This window comes from Oryctolagus cuniculus, chromosome 6, assembly GCF_051225735.1.
Source record: "Oryctolagus cuniculus isolate XC-2025 breed Fujian yellow rabbit chromosome 6, ASM5122573v1, whole genome shotgun sequence".
Lineage (NCBI taxonomy): Eukaryota > Metazoa > Chordata > Mammalia > Lagomorpha > Leporidae > Oryctolagus > Oryctolagus cuniculus.
Genome location: NC_142872.1, coordinates 166,603,028 through 166,617,055, shown reverse-complemented (window position 1 = coordinate 166,617,055; position 14,028 = coordinate 166,603,028). Strand labels below are relative to the sequence as shown.

At 65.8% G+C, this 14,028-nt stretch overlaps 1 protein-coding gene across 3 annotated transcripts in view; it reads right to left on the bottom strand.

Annotated features, from left to right (window-relative positions):
* Nucleotides 1–3,253: 3,253 nt before the first annotated feature.
* DENND3 (DENN domain containing 3) overlaps nucleotides 3,254–14,028 on the bottom strand; it is a 49,126-nt gene continuing 38,351 nt past the window's right edge. The window contains exons 16-23 of one of the 3 annotated variants that reach the window (XM_070075867.2): nucleotides 13,502–13,631; nucleotides 11,667–11,774; nucleotides 10,617–10,756; nucleotides 9,041–9,201; nucleotides 7,894–8,027; nucleotides 6,556–6,674; nucleotides 6,338–6,475; nucleotides 3,254–5,999 (exon numbers count right to left, since the gene is read on the bottom strand). In XM_070075867.2, the coding sequence (XP_069931968.2) occupies nucleotides 5,799–5,999; nucleotides 6,338–6,475; nucleotides 6,556–6,674; nucleotides 7,894–8,027; nucleotides 9,041–9,201; nucleotides 10,617–10,756; nucleotides 11,667–11,774; nucleotides 13,502–13,631 (1,131 nt within the window). In that variant the 3' untranslated portion in view covers nucleotides 3,254–5,798. Of the gene's footprint in view, nucleotides 6,000–6,337; nucleotides 6,476–6,555; nucleotides 6,675–7,556; nucleotides 7,699–7,893; nucleotides 8,028–9,040; nucleotides 9,202–10,616; nucleotides 10,757–11,666; nucleotides 11,775–13,501; nucleotides 13,632–14,028 lie in introns of those variants that run through there. The other 2 variants (XM_089335794.1, XM_089335795.1) reach the window with 2 other exon arrangements.

Sequence of the window (14,028 nt, the reverse complement as noted above, 5' to 3'; positions counted from 1 at the left end):
GTGCTGGGTGGGGGGCGGGGCTGTGACGAGGCCGTGGCGCGTGCCCGAGCCCCAGCAGAGCGTGAGCCCCTGGTGCCACCCAGCCCACAGGTCCCGCACGCCTGTGGGGCCATGCACACTCGTGTTAATTTGTTTTTGTAACAAGAGCCGTGTCGGGCCCTGTAACAGACACCCGCAGTCTAGTAAACGCCTTGGTCGCGTTTCCGTGTCGGCAGCAGCACCTGCGGCCCCGGCACCCGCCCCAGGGGGTTCCCAGCTCCGTCCATTTCAGCGGCTGTTAGGGCCTCGCCCTCCCGGAGCCCTGTCCTTGGGCCGTCACAGAGAGGGTTCGCCAGCGCAGCCCCTGTGCCTGGCTGCTGGGGCTGGGCACTGTGCACACGCGCACACGTGCCTGTGTGCACGGGTACACGCATGCGCACACCGAGGCACGCCCTCCCTGGGGGTCGGGGCTAGTCCCAGGGTCAACTGCGTTCCGTGCACGGGTTTTCATTTCGTTGCTCTGGGCCATGGGGCAGGTGTGTGCACGAGGCCGCGGAGCCCTCCCCCAGTCCTTATTACCTCGCCCTTGGCTGTCCATGAGCCCCAGGGGAGCGCAGGTGCTCGGCGTCCGTGAGCCCCAGGTGAGTCCAGGCCCTCAGTCATCCGGCCGTGAGCCCCGCTCTGCCAGTCCGTGAGCCCCAGGGGAGCGCAGGTGCCGGACCCTCCATGAGCCCCAGGGGAGCGCAGGTGCTCAGCTGTGAGCCCCAGGGGAGCGCAGGCGCTGGACCCTCTGAGCCCCAGGGGAGCGTGGGCGCCGGACCCTCCGTGAGCCCCAGGGGAGCGCAGGTGCCGGACCCTCCATGAGCCCCAGGGGAGCGCAGGCGCTGGACCCTCTGAGCCCCAGGGGAGCGCAGGCGCTGGACCCTCCGTGAGCCCCAGGGGAGTGCAGGTGCTGGACCCTCCGTGAGCCCCAGGGGAGCGCAGGTGCCGGACCCTCCATGAGCCCCAGGGGAGCGCAGGCGCTGGACCCTCTGAGCCCCAGGGGAGCGCAGGCGCTGGACCCTCCGTGAGCCCCAGGGGAGTGCAGATGCCGGACCCTCCGTGAGCCCCAGGGGAGCGCAGGTGCTGGACCCTCCGTGAGCCCCAGGGGAGCACAGGCACTGCAGGTGCCCCCAATGACCGAGGACACCCGTGTGGCTGCGTCGCACAGGGCCCTGGCCCGTTTTCAGACGAGCTCTCTGTACTTTTCTGGGTAAAAGTCTTTTTTCAGATATAATATTCCAAGCATCACGGGTTATGGTTTCTCTTTACTAATTGTACTTTAAGATTTATTTATTTGAAAGGCAGAGATCTTCCATCCGCTGGTTCACTCCCCAGATGGCCGCAACGGCCGGAGCTGCGCTGATCTGAAGCCAGGAGCCAGGAGCTTCCTCCAGGTCTCCCACTTGGGTGCAGGGGCCCAAGGACTTGGGCCATCTTTTACTGCTTTCCCAGGCCACAGCAGAGAGCTGGGTAGGAAGTGGAGCAGCCGGGACTAGAACCAGTGGCCGTGGGATGCTGGCACTGCAGGCAGCGGCTTTACCCACTACGCCACAGCACCAGTCCCTTCTATGTTTTGATGAGGTCTAATGCATCATTTTTTGTTTTTATTTAAGGAGTGACTGCATCAGACTCTCAGGGCTACAGCAAATGAATGATAACCACGCAGTTCTCGTGCTAACGTGCAGCTAGAGCCTTGTCTTTGGGCTCTCTTTTGAAAACAACTGGTCGACCAGCCAGGGTTACACAGAGGCCCCCGTACGTATTTCTAGGACTTGGACTTCACACCCATCTGTGAGCACAGAATTGTCAGACGCCGTGCAGCTGCACCCAGCAGTTATCAACCTTTAAGTTTTTAAACAATTTTATTTATTTAAAAGGTGGGAGGGGGGAGGATCTTCCATCTGTGAGTTCACGCCCCAAATGCCCACGACAGCCACAGGTGGATCGCTGAGGCCGAAGCCAGGAGCTTGGCGCCCACGCTGGGTCTCCCCAGAGCGGCAGGGGCCCAGGCCCCGGGCCACCTGCTCCTCCCAGGGTGAGCGTCAGGCCTGGAACCCCGCGGCGCCGCCCGCTCGCAGTGGACTGTTAGGTTCCCGTCTCCGGCCCCCCACTCAGGACATTGACCGACCGTGTGCAATGGGGCGTTCTGTGCAGGAATTCCGCACCGGGCGCGCGCTCCTGCTGAGGGCGCGGTCCGAGTCACTTCCCCGGGGCCTGGGGCAGGGCGGCAGCAGGGCTACGAAGCGGCCGGGACCGTCCTCTCCTCGAGTGTCGGTGGAACTCTGCCGTCGTGAGGCAGCTGGTTCTGGAAGCTTCTCTGGGCAGATTTTGTCGGAAGTCTCTGTTGCTTCCTGTGTCGGTTTCACAAACTTGTTTTTTAAAGAAATGTACACTTTGCACCCTCCTGTGCCCCCTCCCCCTCTGCCTCCCGATGAGCCGGGAGCGAGGACCAGGCCGTCCCAGAACCCACCCCTGGCTTTGCCGGGTCTCCTCCCTTTACCAAGTGTAGATTAAAGAAGCTGTGGTCCACGTGCTTAGGAGGGAAATGTAGATAACTAATTTTTTTTTAGGGGCCAGCACTGTGGCACTGTGGCTAAGCCTCTGTCTGCAGCGCTGCCATCCCATATGGGCGCCGGTTCATGTCCCGGCTGCTCCGCTTCCGATCCAGCCCCCTGCTAGTGCTTGGGCCCCTGCACCCACGTGGGAGACCTGGAGGAGGCTCCTGGCTCCTGATCAGCGCAGTGCTGGTCGCTGTGGCTATTTGGGCAGTGAACTGCAGATGGAAGACCTCTCTCTCTCTCTAACTCTACCTCTCAAATATGTAAGTAAAAATCTTTTTTAAAAGAGATTATTTTGCCAGTGCTGCAGCTCAATAGGCTAATCCTCCGCCTGCGGCCCCGGCACCCCGGGTTCTAGTCCCGGTCGGGGCGCTGGATTCTGTCCCGGTTGCCCCTCTTCCAGGCCAGCTCTCTGCTGTGGCCAGGGAGTGCAGTGGAGGATGGCCCAAGTGCTTGGGCCCTGCACCCCATGGGAGACCAGGAGAAGCACCTGGCTCCTGCCATCGGATCAGCGCAGTGCGCCGGCTGCAGCGGCCATTGGAGGGTGAACCAACGGAAGGAAAACCTTTCTGTCTCTGTCTATAACTCTACCTGACAAATAATTAAAAATCTTAATAAAATAAAATGCATCTCCAGTAGATGACATAACTGTACATCAAAAAACTCTGGGTAAGTGGGATTAAAAGCTGTTTATTTTGGTGCAAAAACGTGTGAAATCCATGAACAGGTTCTCAAAGTACATTTTCCCGCAAGCTCTCAGGCCCGTGTGACGGTCGGGCCTTTCCACTGCCGTGTGGGCCGTGTGCGTGTGAAGTTCATTCCACAGTGAAGTAGTTGTACACACCTAGCTCATTACTGCCGACGCACACAGGGACAGCACGTGATGCAGAAGCGTGTTACAGACGCTCATAGGCACAGAGTACAGGACACACTCACGTCTACCATGCTCACAGCTACAGAACACTTGATACGTTACCATTACTGACAGACACAGGTACAGAACACACGACACTGACATCACCGAGAGACGCTCACAGGGACCTGCTGTACACTTGGTAATGACCGGCAGGCAGGGGGAGAGAAGTCGGCCATCCTGCTACTTGTATTTAAACCCGCTTTTTGTTCCTGCTTCTGCCGGTGTGGTCTGACTTCAGCATTTTGCAGCCACCACGTGGGATACTGGTGACGCTCAGCTCCCTCTCATCGGAGCCTCCCCCCGGCCGACCTGGGGAACCCGCAGAGCCACAGCAGTGGTGGCCGGCCCTCGGCCCTCGTGATTCACTCCTGTCCCTCGCCGGTGAGCGGGGCGCGCACGCCTGCCCCGGCCCGGGTCACCTCTGAGACTGCGGGCCTCGGCCTCCCTCCCCAAGCCCCAGTTCAGCTGACAGCATGGCCGCACCCGAGCTCCTGCCAGGGAAGATGGCCGTGCTGGCCGGACACACGCCGCCTGTGCCGCGACCAGGGACCATGTGGCCTCCTGTGCACGATGGGCTGGCGCCACCACCACCGTGGGAGCCCGGGCTCATGTGCAGCAGTGCTGTCCTGGTGCCCTCGGCGTCTCCACCCCAGCCCTGGCACCCCCAGGGCTGCCACCTGGTCCTTCTCCTCCTGCCTTGCTCAGGAGCCAGGGCGCCTCCCTGCTCCAAGGCTGCTGCAGTCCCAGGCACACCCAGGCTCGTGCTGCAGCGCCAGCCGGAGCACAGCCGTGGGGCCTGCCAGCAGCTGCAGAGCCAGGCAGTGCCCTCCCGGCCACTCGGGGGCAGAGCCCCGGCGTCTCCCCAGGGGCACCTGGCAGCGGACACCAAGTCCCCAGTGCCGCCATCCGAGCTGCACCCAGGGTACCAGGCGATTCTCGCTGCACGCGGGGCACCTGCGGGAGCTCCCGACCGGCACGGCCCGCCCCAAGGCAAGCCGTCTTCTTGAAACAAAGCTGGAGACTCGAAACCGCACTAGCACGCGCCGGATCCCGGCTCCCGATCCACACGTCTGCTCCAGTTTAATCTGGCGACGCTGAGGCAGGGCAGGCATCTGGGTCTGGTGAGCGAATCCAGCTCCTCCCGGCACCTCCCACGCGAATCAGCGCGGCCTCGCCGAAGCACAGACGGAAGACGAAGGTGCCGGTTCCCCTTTCCCGTCGACAGGGCCCCGGCAAGACTGGCGCGTGTGAGCTGTCTCAGCCGGCCCACGGCTCCGCCCCAGTCTCTGTCGAGTGACATCTCAGCCGTCACCACGCTGGCCCTGAATTGGCGGGATTCCCGCGGAGCAGGTGCAACGTGGCCCTGGGCTGCCGGTCGGTGTCAGCGCGTCACCCGCAGTGGAAGGCACCTGCTCGCCTGTGGCCCGTCACGGACGCACTCCGGAACCTGTCCGGAAGACGCTCCCTGAGCGCCCCCGCGCGTTCACAGTGGTACGGTTCCTGCCTTTGGCTGCTGGCCAGGCCTCCCGGTCTCCACCTCCTCCCGTGAGCAAGGTTCTGGTCCATGATGGATGGCTGGGGGCGGACCTGGCCGGGGACCTGCAGCCCCCGAGCCCTTCGGTGGGAGCCGGCCGTGGCAGGGCGACAGCCGAGTCCCCCGGGCAGAGGCCGCTGGCAACGGCCGACCACGGGCACCCCGTGCATGTCCGCAGTCACAGCCCAAACCCCGCTCGTGAGACACTGAGCGTGGAGCTGTCGCCGCTCGGCAGCAAGGCACACGGGGCTGCTTTGGGGGGCGCACGCTTAGTCACCTGCAGCCGGCGTCTCCAGCAGTCACACACCAAGGCAGTCCACGCACGTTGAAAAGTGAAAAAGGAAACAGCAGGTGCCTGGGCCGGCCCCGCCCCTGGCCTCACAAAGCCGACCCCAGTGTGATCCCCTCCCCCCGGCAGCCCTGTGGGACCAGGAAGTGGCCTCGGGGGGCAGGAAGTCAGTGCAAGGCCACAGCACCCCCGGTTCACCGTGGCCCTGACCCCAAGTCCGATGGAGGACGAGGACGAGTGTTTCGAGTGGAGGCAAAATCCGAGGCGCGGGGGCCCCGGGTCGCGCGTGGCTTGGCCACATCGCTGGCTCCTTCGCTGGTCCCTGGTTCCCTGGTTCTGGAACCTTCTATACGGCACAGAGGTCGTCACACAGGCAGTGCAGCTCCTGGTCCGAGAAGAGCCCCGGGGGGAACGGCGCCGGTCCCCACGGCAGGTGCACCTGGCGGGCCTCGGGCCCTGGTCTCCTCGGCGTCCTGGCGCCTACTCCACCTTCCAGATGGCGATCTTGCCCTCCTCAGGCCCAGAGCCGCTCAGCACGTACCTGTCCTCGGCCGAGCACAGGGTCCGCACGGCGTCGGCGTGCGCCACCAGCTCCTTCTCCACCGCCCTCCGCTCGGCGCTGACCACGTAGATTTTCCCCTTGGTTTTGCCTTGCGACTGGCCGCTGCCCCCCACCCAGACCTGCGGGAGAGAAACACGGAGGGAAAGCATCAGCCAGCCAGGGAGACAGCCAGGCCCCGCCCACGTGCGTGAGGAGCAGCCCCTGGGCCCGGAGCTAACGGGCGAGAAGGCTCGGTGAGGCCTGGGCAGGACAAGTCCCCAGAGCTGCCCCAGCCCCGAGGCTCAGAGCCCGCGCAGCCACCCAGAAAGGCGGGGCAGAGCCAGGATCCCTCCCGCTGAGCCACAGGGAGGAGCCAGCCCTGGCCCTGGCCGCCCTAGCCGCCCCTGAGTGGGCTTCCCAGCTCCAGGGACCGCCCAGCCTTGAGGCACCGCCGGGGCTGGGGGGTGGGGGGGCTTACCTGCCGCTTCACCCTGATCATGCAGCGGACCTCACTGCAGTCCTGCAGGGGGATCCTCTCGGGGGGCTGGGTCAGGTCCTCCAGGCTGCAGACGTAAACCTCGCTGCGCCCCGCACAGGCCGCCCACAGCTGCTGCTGCTGCAAGGCAAGTCACCATGCAGGCCGCCGGGTGGCCGCCGGGGCCCCGGGCACGCGCTCACACGCACACAGCAGGGTACCTCGGGGAGCAGCTGGAAGCCCAGGAAGGAGGTGCTCATCTCTTGGCAGATCTCATCGATCCTCAGCTCCTGCTGCACGAAGCCGGTGGTCGTCACAGCCACGATGCTGCTGCCTGTGCCTGCGGGGACCCAGGAGCCCGCGTGAGGGGCCGGCGGCCGTGACGCCGGGGAAGGGACGGTTCCAGTCCCGGCTGCGCCACTTCGATCCAGCTCCCTGCTACTGGCCTGGGAAAGCAGCAGCAGACGGCCAAGTGCTCGGGTCCCTGCCACCCATGTGGGAGACCCAGAGGGAGCTCGTGGCCATCTGACTCTGACTACCTTTTATTCAGATTTATTTGAGAAGCAGGGAGAGAGATCTTCCATCCACTGGTTCACTCCCCAAATGACCTCAACGGCCAGAGCTGGGCCTATCTGAAGCCAGGAGCTTCATCTGGGTCTCCCACGAGGGTGCAGGGACCCAGGCACTTGGCCCATCCTCCACTGCTTTCCCAGGTGCATTAGCAGGGAGCTGGATCAAAGTGGAGCAGCCGGGACTCGAACCAGTGCCCATATGGGATGCTGGCACTGCAGACGGAGACTTAACCACTGAGCCACAGCGCCGGCCCCTCTGAATTAATCTCTAAAAACGAACTGATCTCTTTAAAGAAAAGGACAGGAACAGTGGGAAAACAAGCTCTCCCGCCCGGGGACACCAGCAGCCGCGTGGAGTCAGCGGGCCGAGGGGCCGTTCCTCCAGAGACAGAGAACAGGTGCAGAGGGACGCTCGGTGCCGCCGGCCAGCACAGCCAAGGCCACGGGAGTCGCAGCCACGGCGAACAAGCGCCATGAGACTGCGCCTGCCGGCAGGGGCGTGCAACAGGGCGGCCGCCGTGGAACCCCGGCTGGCGGCTCCACGCAGGCCAGGACTGCCCACACAGGGGGCTCTCGCATCAGCGCTGCCCGAAACCACCCCTGTGGCTGGGGACAGTCAGACGCGGGAGCGCAGCCGGGGACGCCGTGGGGGAGGCAAACTCGGCTCCAGGACGCAGGGCCCACGTCTGCCGACACGCAGCACTCGCGCCTTTTACTGTGTGCGAAACGGGCTTCTGTGGCGAGGACAGCACTCGCGACGGTCACGTGGTCATCCAGCACACGCCTAGGAGCCTGCAGAGCGTAGGCAGCCCCCGTGCTCTGGGCTTCAGAAACACACCAGGGCCCCAGGCCAAGCGCCCGCCCCGCCTGTGGCCCCGGGGTGACAGCGCAGGTGACGGTAACCCTGGGGGAGGGAGTGGAGGCGGCAGCAGGCCGTGGGCAGAGGGGCCTGGGCACAGAGCGGGCGGGGTGGGGCCCAGCACTTACAGCACCACAGGCGGCCGCCGTGCAGCTGCATGGCCGTGAGGCCCCCGCACGGCAGCTGGAAGCGGCTGGTCACCCGCAGCGTGCTCACGTTCCACGCCAGGACCGTCCCGTCCACGCTGCAGGAGTAGACCTCACTGGAGAGCCAGACACACACAGTCAGCCCCGGAGACACTGTTCCCGGCCAGCAACACGGGGTCCCGGGGGCAAGAGCAGGCTCGCTGGCTCGGCTCGCTGCAGTGTGGGACGGAACCCCCCAGCACAGGGGCTTCGGGCTGCCCACGTGGCTGACAGTGCAGCTCTGTGGGCTGCAGGGGACCCCCGCCCACCTGAGGCCTGTAACCTGGGGGGCAGACGCACTCGGCCTCCATGGCACTGCAGGGGACAGGGCTCTGCTCAGCGGCACCCAATCCCCTGAGGCCCGCCCCCGGGCTCCCACGTGACTGACACGGGTAAGGGCCAGGGAGGGGCCTCCTGGCTCGTCCCCCGCTGCGGGACACGGGACCCCAGGAGCGGGGCACGCTGGACCCCTAGGGCGGGGAAGGACCCAGAGTGCGGCCAGCAGGGCTGGGGGCAGAATTCTGTCCCAGAAACCAGATCCGCTGGTGGCCTCTGCCCAGGGACCTCAGCCCGCGCTGGCCTGGAGCTGCGGTCTCAGAGGGGCCACGTGAGGGGCGGGGGAGGCTGGGCCTGCAGCCGGGCAGCATGTGCAAGAACAGAGGGTGGGGAACCCCCGTCCAGGTCCCCAGGAGCGCGGCGCCCCACCTGCCGCTCCCAGGCCCCGGCCCCGCGTGCGTCCCTGCTCTGAGCGCTCTGATCTGTGCTCGTCCCACAGCCCTGGGGACAGACGCAGAGGGCCCACTGCTGGACGCCAGGGCCGGGCTGGCACAGCAGGCTAGGCAGGACTAGCGGGGTGGAGTGACCTTCGTGGCTTCTCCAGGGATGAGCCGAGAGCTTGCGGGCAGAGGCCTGGAATCCAGCCCAGCCAGAGGCCCGCGCCGCCCAGCGTGGACAAGGGCCTGACACCTCAGGTCCAGGACGGCTCGGTCCTGTGTAGGGCGGGGCTGGCGGCAGGGACGCCAAGTGGGCACGTGGGAGAGGGCCTCCCTCTCCCCTCGGTGGGGCTGGAAGTGCCCACCCAGCCACGCACCTGGGCGCCGCCGTGCCCTCCTGCACGGCCAGAGCTGTGACGCTGGCGCGGTGGTCCGTGAGCTGCTTGTTGCAAGACATGCTGTGCACATTGATGATGTAGATGACCGCGTCCGCCGAGCCGAGCCACACCTGGTTCTGCTCCGCCATCACCATGCAGTTCTGGCGAGGTCGAGAGGGGAGGGTGAGACGGGCGCAGCCTCGGCGCACCTGGGCGAGGATCACTGACCCGGCGCACGCCGTGGAGTCGGCCAGGACTGCACAGCCAGCGGCCGGAACAGGTGCGCGGCCGGTTCATCCAGCACCGTGCCCGGGGTCATCCCAACAGCAGTGTCCCCAGCAACAGGGACGCCCACTGAGAACACGTGTGCACGCCACGGCCTCGTGCATGTGCCGCCCCGTGCACACGCGTGTCCGTGCGCCCCCCGGGGTAGCACCGCAAATATTTATTTTGAGGAGTTACGAGTAGACCCGAGCAGCAGCCGGTCCGCACACACCGGGATGCACTGTGTGTGGACAGCAGAGCGCCCAGGCTCTGCCCGCGGGACTGCGCTGGGGGCCAGCCAGGGCTTGATTTTCAAGGTTGACGTACTTGTTTATTTTTGAAAGGCAGAGAGAGGCGGTGATCTTCCACCCACGGACTCCCTGCCCCCCAGATGGCTGCAGTGTGGCTGCGGGTGGGAGGCAGGGGCCAAGCACCAGGGCCGTCCTCTGCTGGCTTCCCAGGTGCGTGAGCAGGGAGCGGACGTGGGGTGGCCGGGACTCGGATCGGCGCACAGCTATGGGCACAATGCCGGCCCCAATGTTCAGACTTTTTGAAATAAGGATGAAAACCCTGGGGACTTAGAAAAGCCACACGGGCGTGGGGACAGCTACGCTGGCCTGCACACCTGTGCCAGGCGCCAGCCACCCCATCCAGGGCCCCTGCGGTTGGCAGGGCTGGGAGTGTGTGGGGCACCTCCTCCTGCCTCCCAGGGTGCACATGAGTGGGCGCCGGAAGTGGGAGCAGAGCCAGGGCTCGAACCTGGGCAGCGAGCACCGAGCCTACGCTGCTTTGCTCAGTGTTAGGACGACCTCGCGTGTCTTCACCCACACGTGTGCAGCGTGTGACGAGGACGGGAGAGACGCGGCTGGTTGCACACGGAAGCAGCCTCCCGCGAGAGCGTCATGGCCTACGAGGGCTGCTGAGACCAGGTACAGCGGCCGTCGGTGCAGCCCAGCCCATTATCTAGGGCAGCAGGAAGCGCTCACAAAAACTGATTCGTTTGGGGCCGGTGCTGTGGCGTAGCGGGTAAGGCTGCTGCCTGCTCCGCCAGCATCCCACACACATGCAGGTTCAAGTCCCGGCTGCTCCACTTACGACCCAACCCCCTGCTGTGCCTGGGAAAGCAGCGGAAGATGGCCCAAGTGCTTGGGCCCCCACATGGGAGACCTGGACGGAGCCCCAGGCTCCAGCCGTCTGGGGAGTCTGGGGAGTGACCCAGCGGGTGAAGACCTCCAGGGCTGGCCTTTCGAATGCCGTAAAACCGCGAGAGGCCAGCGCGCGGCCGATCCCCTGGGCTCGCGCGCCCGCTCACCAGCGTGGAGGAGCCCACTTTGAAGCAGTGCTGGTGGATGGTCCAGGAGGAGGCGTCGAACACGATCACCTTTCCTTCGTTCAGGGCGCACCACAGCTTGGGGTGAGCGTCTTCCACCTTCTCCGCGGGGTCGAGGTGCCCTGAGCGGGGACAGCAAGCCCAGGCGTGTGAGGAAGCCCACAGGCCACCGCAGCCCAGCTGGGCACTAGGGATTCGCCAAGCCCCACCGCGCCGGGTGCCGGGGGTTGCGGGGCAAGCACAGCCCCACGCCGCCCTGCTGGGGCACGAGTTCAGGCAGGGGGAGGGGTGGGGGGGCAGATGGCACGGGAAGGGGTGTGGCTGGAGAGCAGGCGGCAGCCAGGGGCCCCCGCGCCCCAGCCACGTCCACACCCAGCAGGAGCGTGGTAGGCTCCCCAAGCTCGCTAGCGCCACTCTTGGGGTGTGGGAGACGTGACACAGGCAGGGGCTGGGCTGCTCCCAGCTCTCTGCTCCCAGCTCATGGGCCTGGGAAAGCTGTGGAAGACGGCCTGAGTGCCTGGGCCCCTGCACCCACGAGGGTGACCTGGATGGAGCTCCTGGCTCCTGGCCTCCACCTGGCCCACTGGCAACCGTTGTGGCCATTTGGGGAGCGAACCAGCGGATGGAGGATCTCTCTGTCTCTCCCTTTTTCTCTGTCACTCTGCTTTCAAATGCATAAATGAGTCTTTTAAAAAACAAAAATTCTCGCAGCCCTCAGGATAGCAAAGGCGGCGCGTGTGTCCCCGTGGTAAGGTGCAGTCCCGTTAGCGCCATGACAGGGGCGGGCAAGAGAGCAGCCGCCGCGGGACCCAAGGACCAGGGCTCCGGGCTGCGACGCCGAGCCTGGGTGCCGGCCCCAGCTCCCTCTCCCGTGGGCTGAGCCACGGCTGCAGTCAATACACGGCCAACTCCACGGAGCGGGGTCAGCTCAGACTGCTGCCCCCAGGGTGGGGAACACCCGGCGCCGCCATGCCGCGTGCAGCCCCCGGCCGCCCAGGCCCCGCGTGCACAGCCGGGAGGCAGGGCGCTGACCTGGCGTGTACAGCAGCACGTCCACGGCGCGCGGCAAGGTCTCCCCGGCCGACGGGTTTATCTTGTGCTTCAGCGTCTCCGACGTGGTCTTCGGGACCGCCATGGGCACTGCAAAGCAAGCGCGACACCCGGGGTCATGGCGCCACCCCGCGGCCTCACACACCCGGCTTCTCCAGCACGGAGTCTTGGGGACAATTCACGACCTGCAAGGCTGCTCCGTGTGAGGGCGGGCGGGCGGTGTTCCCACCAGACTGGAAAGCCCCCGCCATGGAGTCTCCCGGGACCCCCGACACACGCACACGCACACACACACGCACAGCTGCCCACTGCCTTCGGGGGCCGCTCCCTGGGAGCGCGACAGCTGCTCCTCCCCCTGCACACTGTCCGGTGAGCCCGGTCACCTCGGAGGCATGCTCTTCCCAGCCCTGGGACGATGTTCTAGAATGTGCTAGCCATGCCCCGAGAGGCAGGACAGCCAGCGTCCACAGGGAGACGCCACCCAGGCCCTCCATGCCCCGAGAGGCAGGACAGCCAGCGTCCACAGGGAGACGCCACCCAGGCCCTCCATGCCCCGAGAGGCAGGACAGCCAGCGTCCACAGGGAGACGCCACCCAGGCCCTCCATGCCCCGAGAGGCAGGACAGCCAGCGTCCACAGGGAGACGCCACCCAGGCCCTCCATGCCCCGAGAGGCAGGACAGCCAGCGTCCACAGGGAGACGCCACCCAGGCCCTCCATGCCCCGAGAGGCAGGACAGCCAGCGTCCACAGGGAGACGCCACCCAGGCCCTCCTGCCGATGAGGGGCTGTTCACAGCTATGGGAAGGACCCCACGCACACACCCCACTGCGACTCAGCTACCATGAGAAGCCCGGTGCGCCTGGGTCCTGTCCCTGTGGCGTGCCCGGAACGCGCCTCTCCAGAGACAGCAGTGCGGGGGGCGTGCTCAAGTCCACGCCTGAGCCGCCAGGAAGCGGTACCCTTTAACAGTGGCGCGCGAGAAACCTCCCGGCGCGGTGGCCGCCGACACCCCGGCAGAACCCACCCACGCACCACGAGGCTCGTCCTGCTGACGCGGATCAACCGCACGCGCCACGTCACCTACGTGCCGACCGTACGCTAGGTGATCACGGTGGCGGGTGCAGGCCGTCCCGGCGGCAACACAGGGCCCTCTGCCTTCTCCACTTCCATTCCATCCCCATCCCAACAGCTGGGGAGCAGGGCGATGCCGCCACGGTGGTAGAGACCCCTCCTCCTGTGGCTTCCGCGTGCAAGGAGACCGGACGGTTCCTGCCTGGGAAGCCGGCCACGCCGCAGGCCGGGCGGACGCTGCTGGCGGCCCCAGGCACCAGGCCCCAGGCCCCAGACCCCAGGCCCCAGGCCCCGCGCCTCCCACAGAGCCCCCTCCACTGCTTGCCACTGAGTCACAGCCACCACGAGTCACGGCCACCACCTTCCTGAGCAAGGCGGCATCCACCCCGAGCTGGGTGTGGGCAGGCGGGGGCTGAGGCGCGGCAGCCCCCCGATGAGAACAGTGGGTGGAGTTCAGAGATCAATCAGGAAATCAGAAAAACAGGGGGCAGCTGGGCATGGCTCTGGTTAAACAGCGGTCAGCCCCTCACATCGCATGAGGCCCATGAGCACAGCACTCACACGCGGTCACGCGAGACACACGTTCATGCAAGATCCCGTGAGACACGTGTTCATACATGGCACACAAGATCCCGTGAGACACGTGTTCTCCACAATCACGTCACACACGTGTTCGTGCACACAGGACCCCGTGAGACATGCGTGCACAGGCAGGCAGCGCACATGCGGGCGGCCCCGGGTCTTACTCTCGTTCTTCATCTTGTCGAAGTAGGACAGCTTGGAGGCGGCGTCGAGGGCCTTGGGTGACTGCAGCGTGCCCACCACGGCGTCCATCAGCAGCACGTTGGTCAGCGCCTGCTGGATGTACTGCGGGTCCTGCGGGAGGTGGCGCAGGCGAGGTCAGCGGGCACAGAGGGGCGCGTGCGGACGTGCCGCCCTGCGAGGGACGGCCGCGCCAGGGTCGGCGAACATGCTCTAGGAGGCTGGGCTGTGGGCCCCGCACAGCGCATGGCTCTGCCGTGGGAGCAGTGTCACCAAACAGGCGTGGCCACGCTCCACGCCACCCTCACTGCACAGCTCAGCCAGCCCCCGGGCGTCTGTGTGGCCTAAGCCACAGGCACGTGGCAGCCACGGTCACTGGCCCTCCTGTCTTTCATAACCACAGGGCTCCCTGGTCACGCTCTGCCTGTGTCCTGAGGACTTCCTCTTGTGCCACCTGGACGTGGGCCTCTTCCCCCGCCCCTCCTCCCGTCACCCGGGCACTCATGACTGG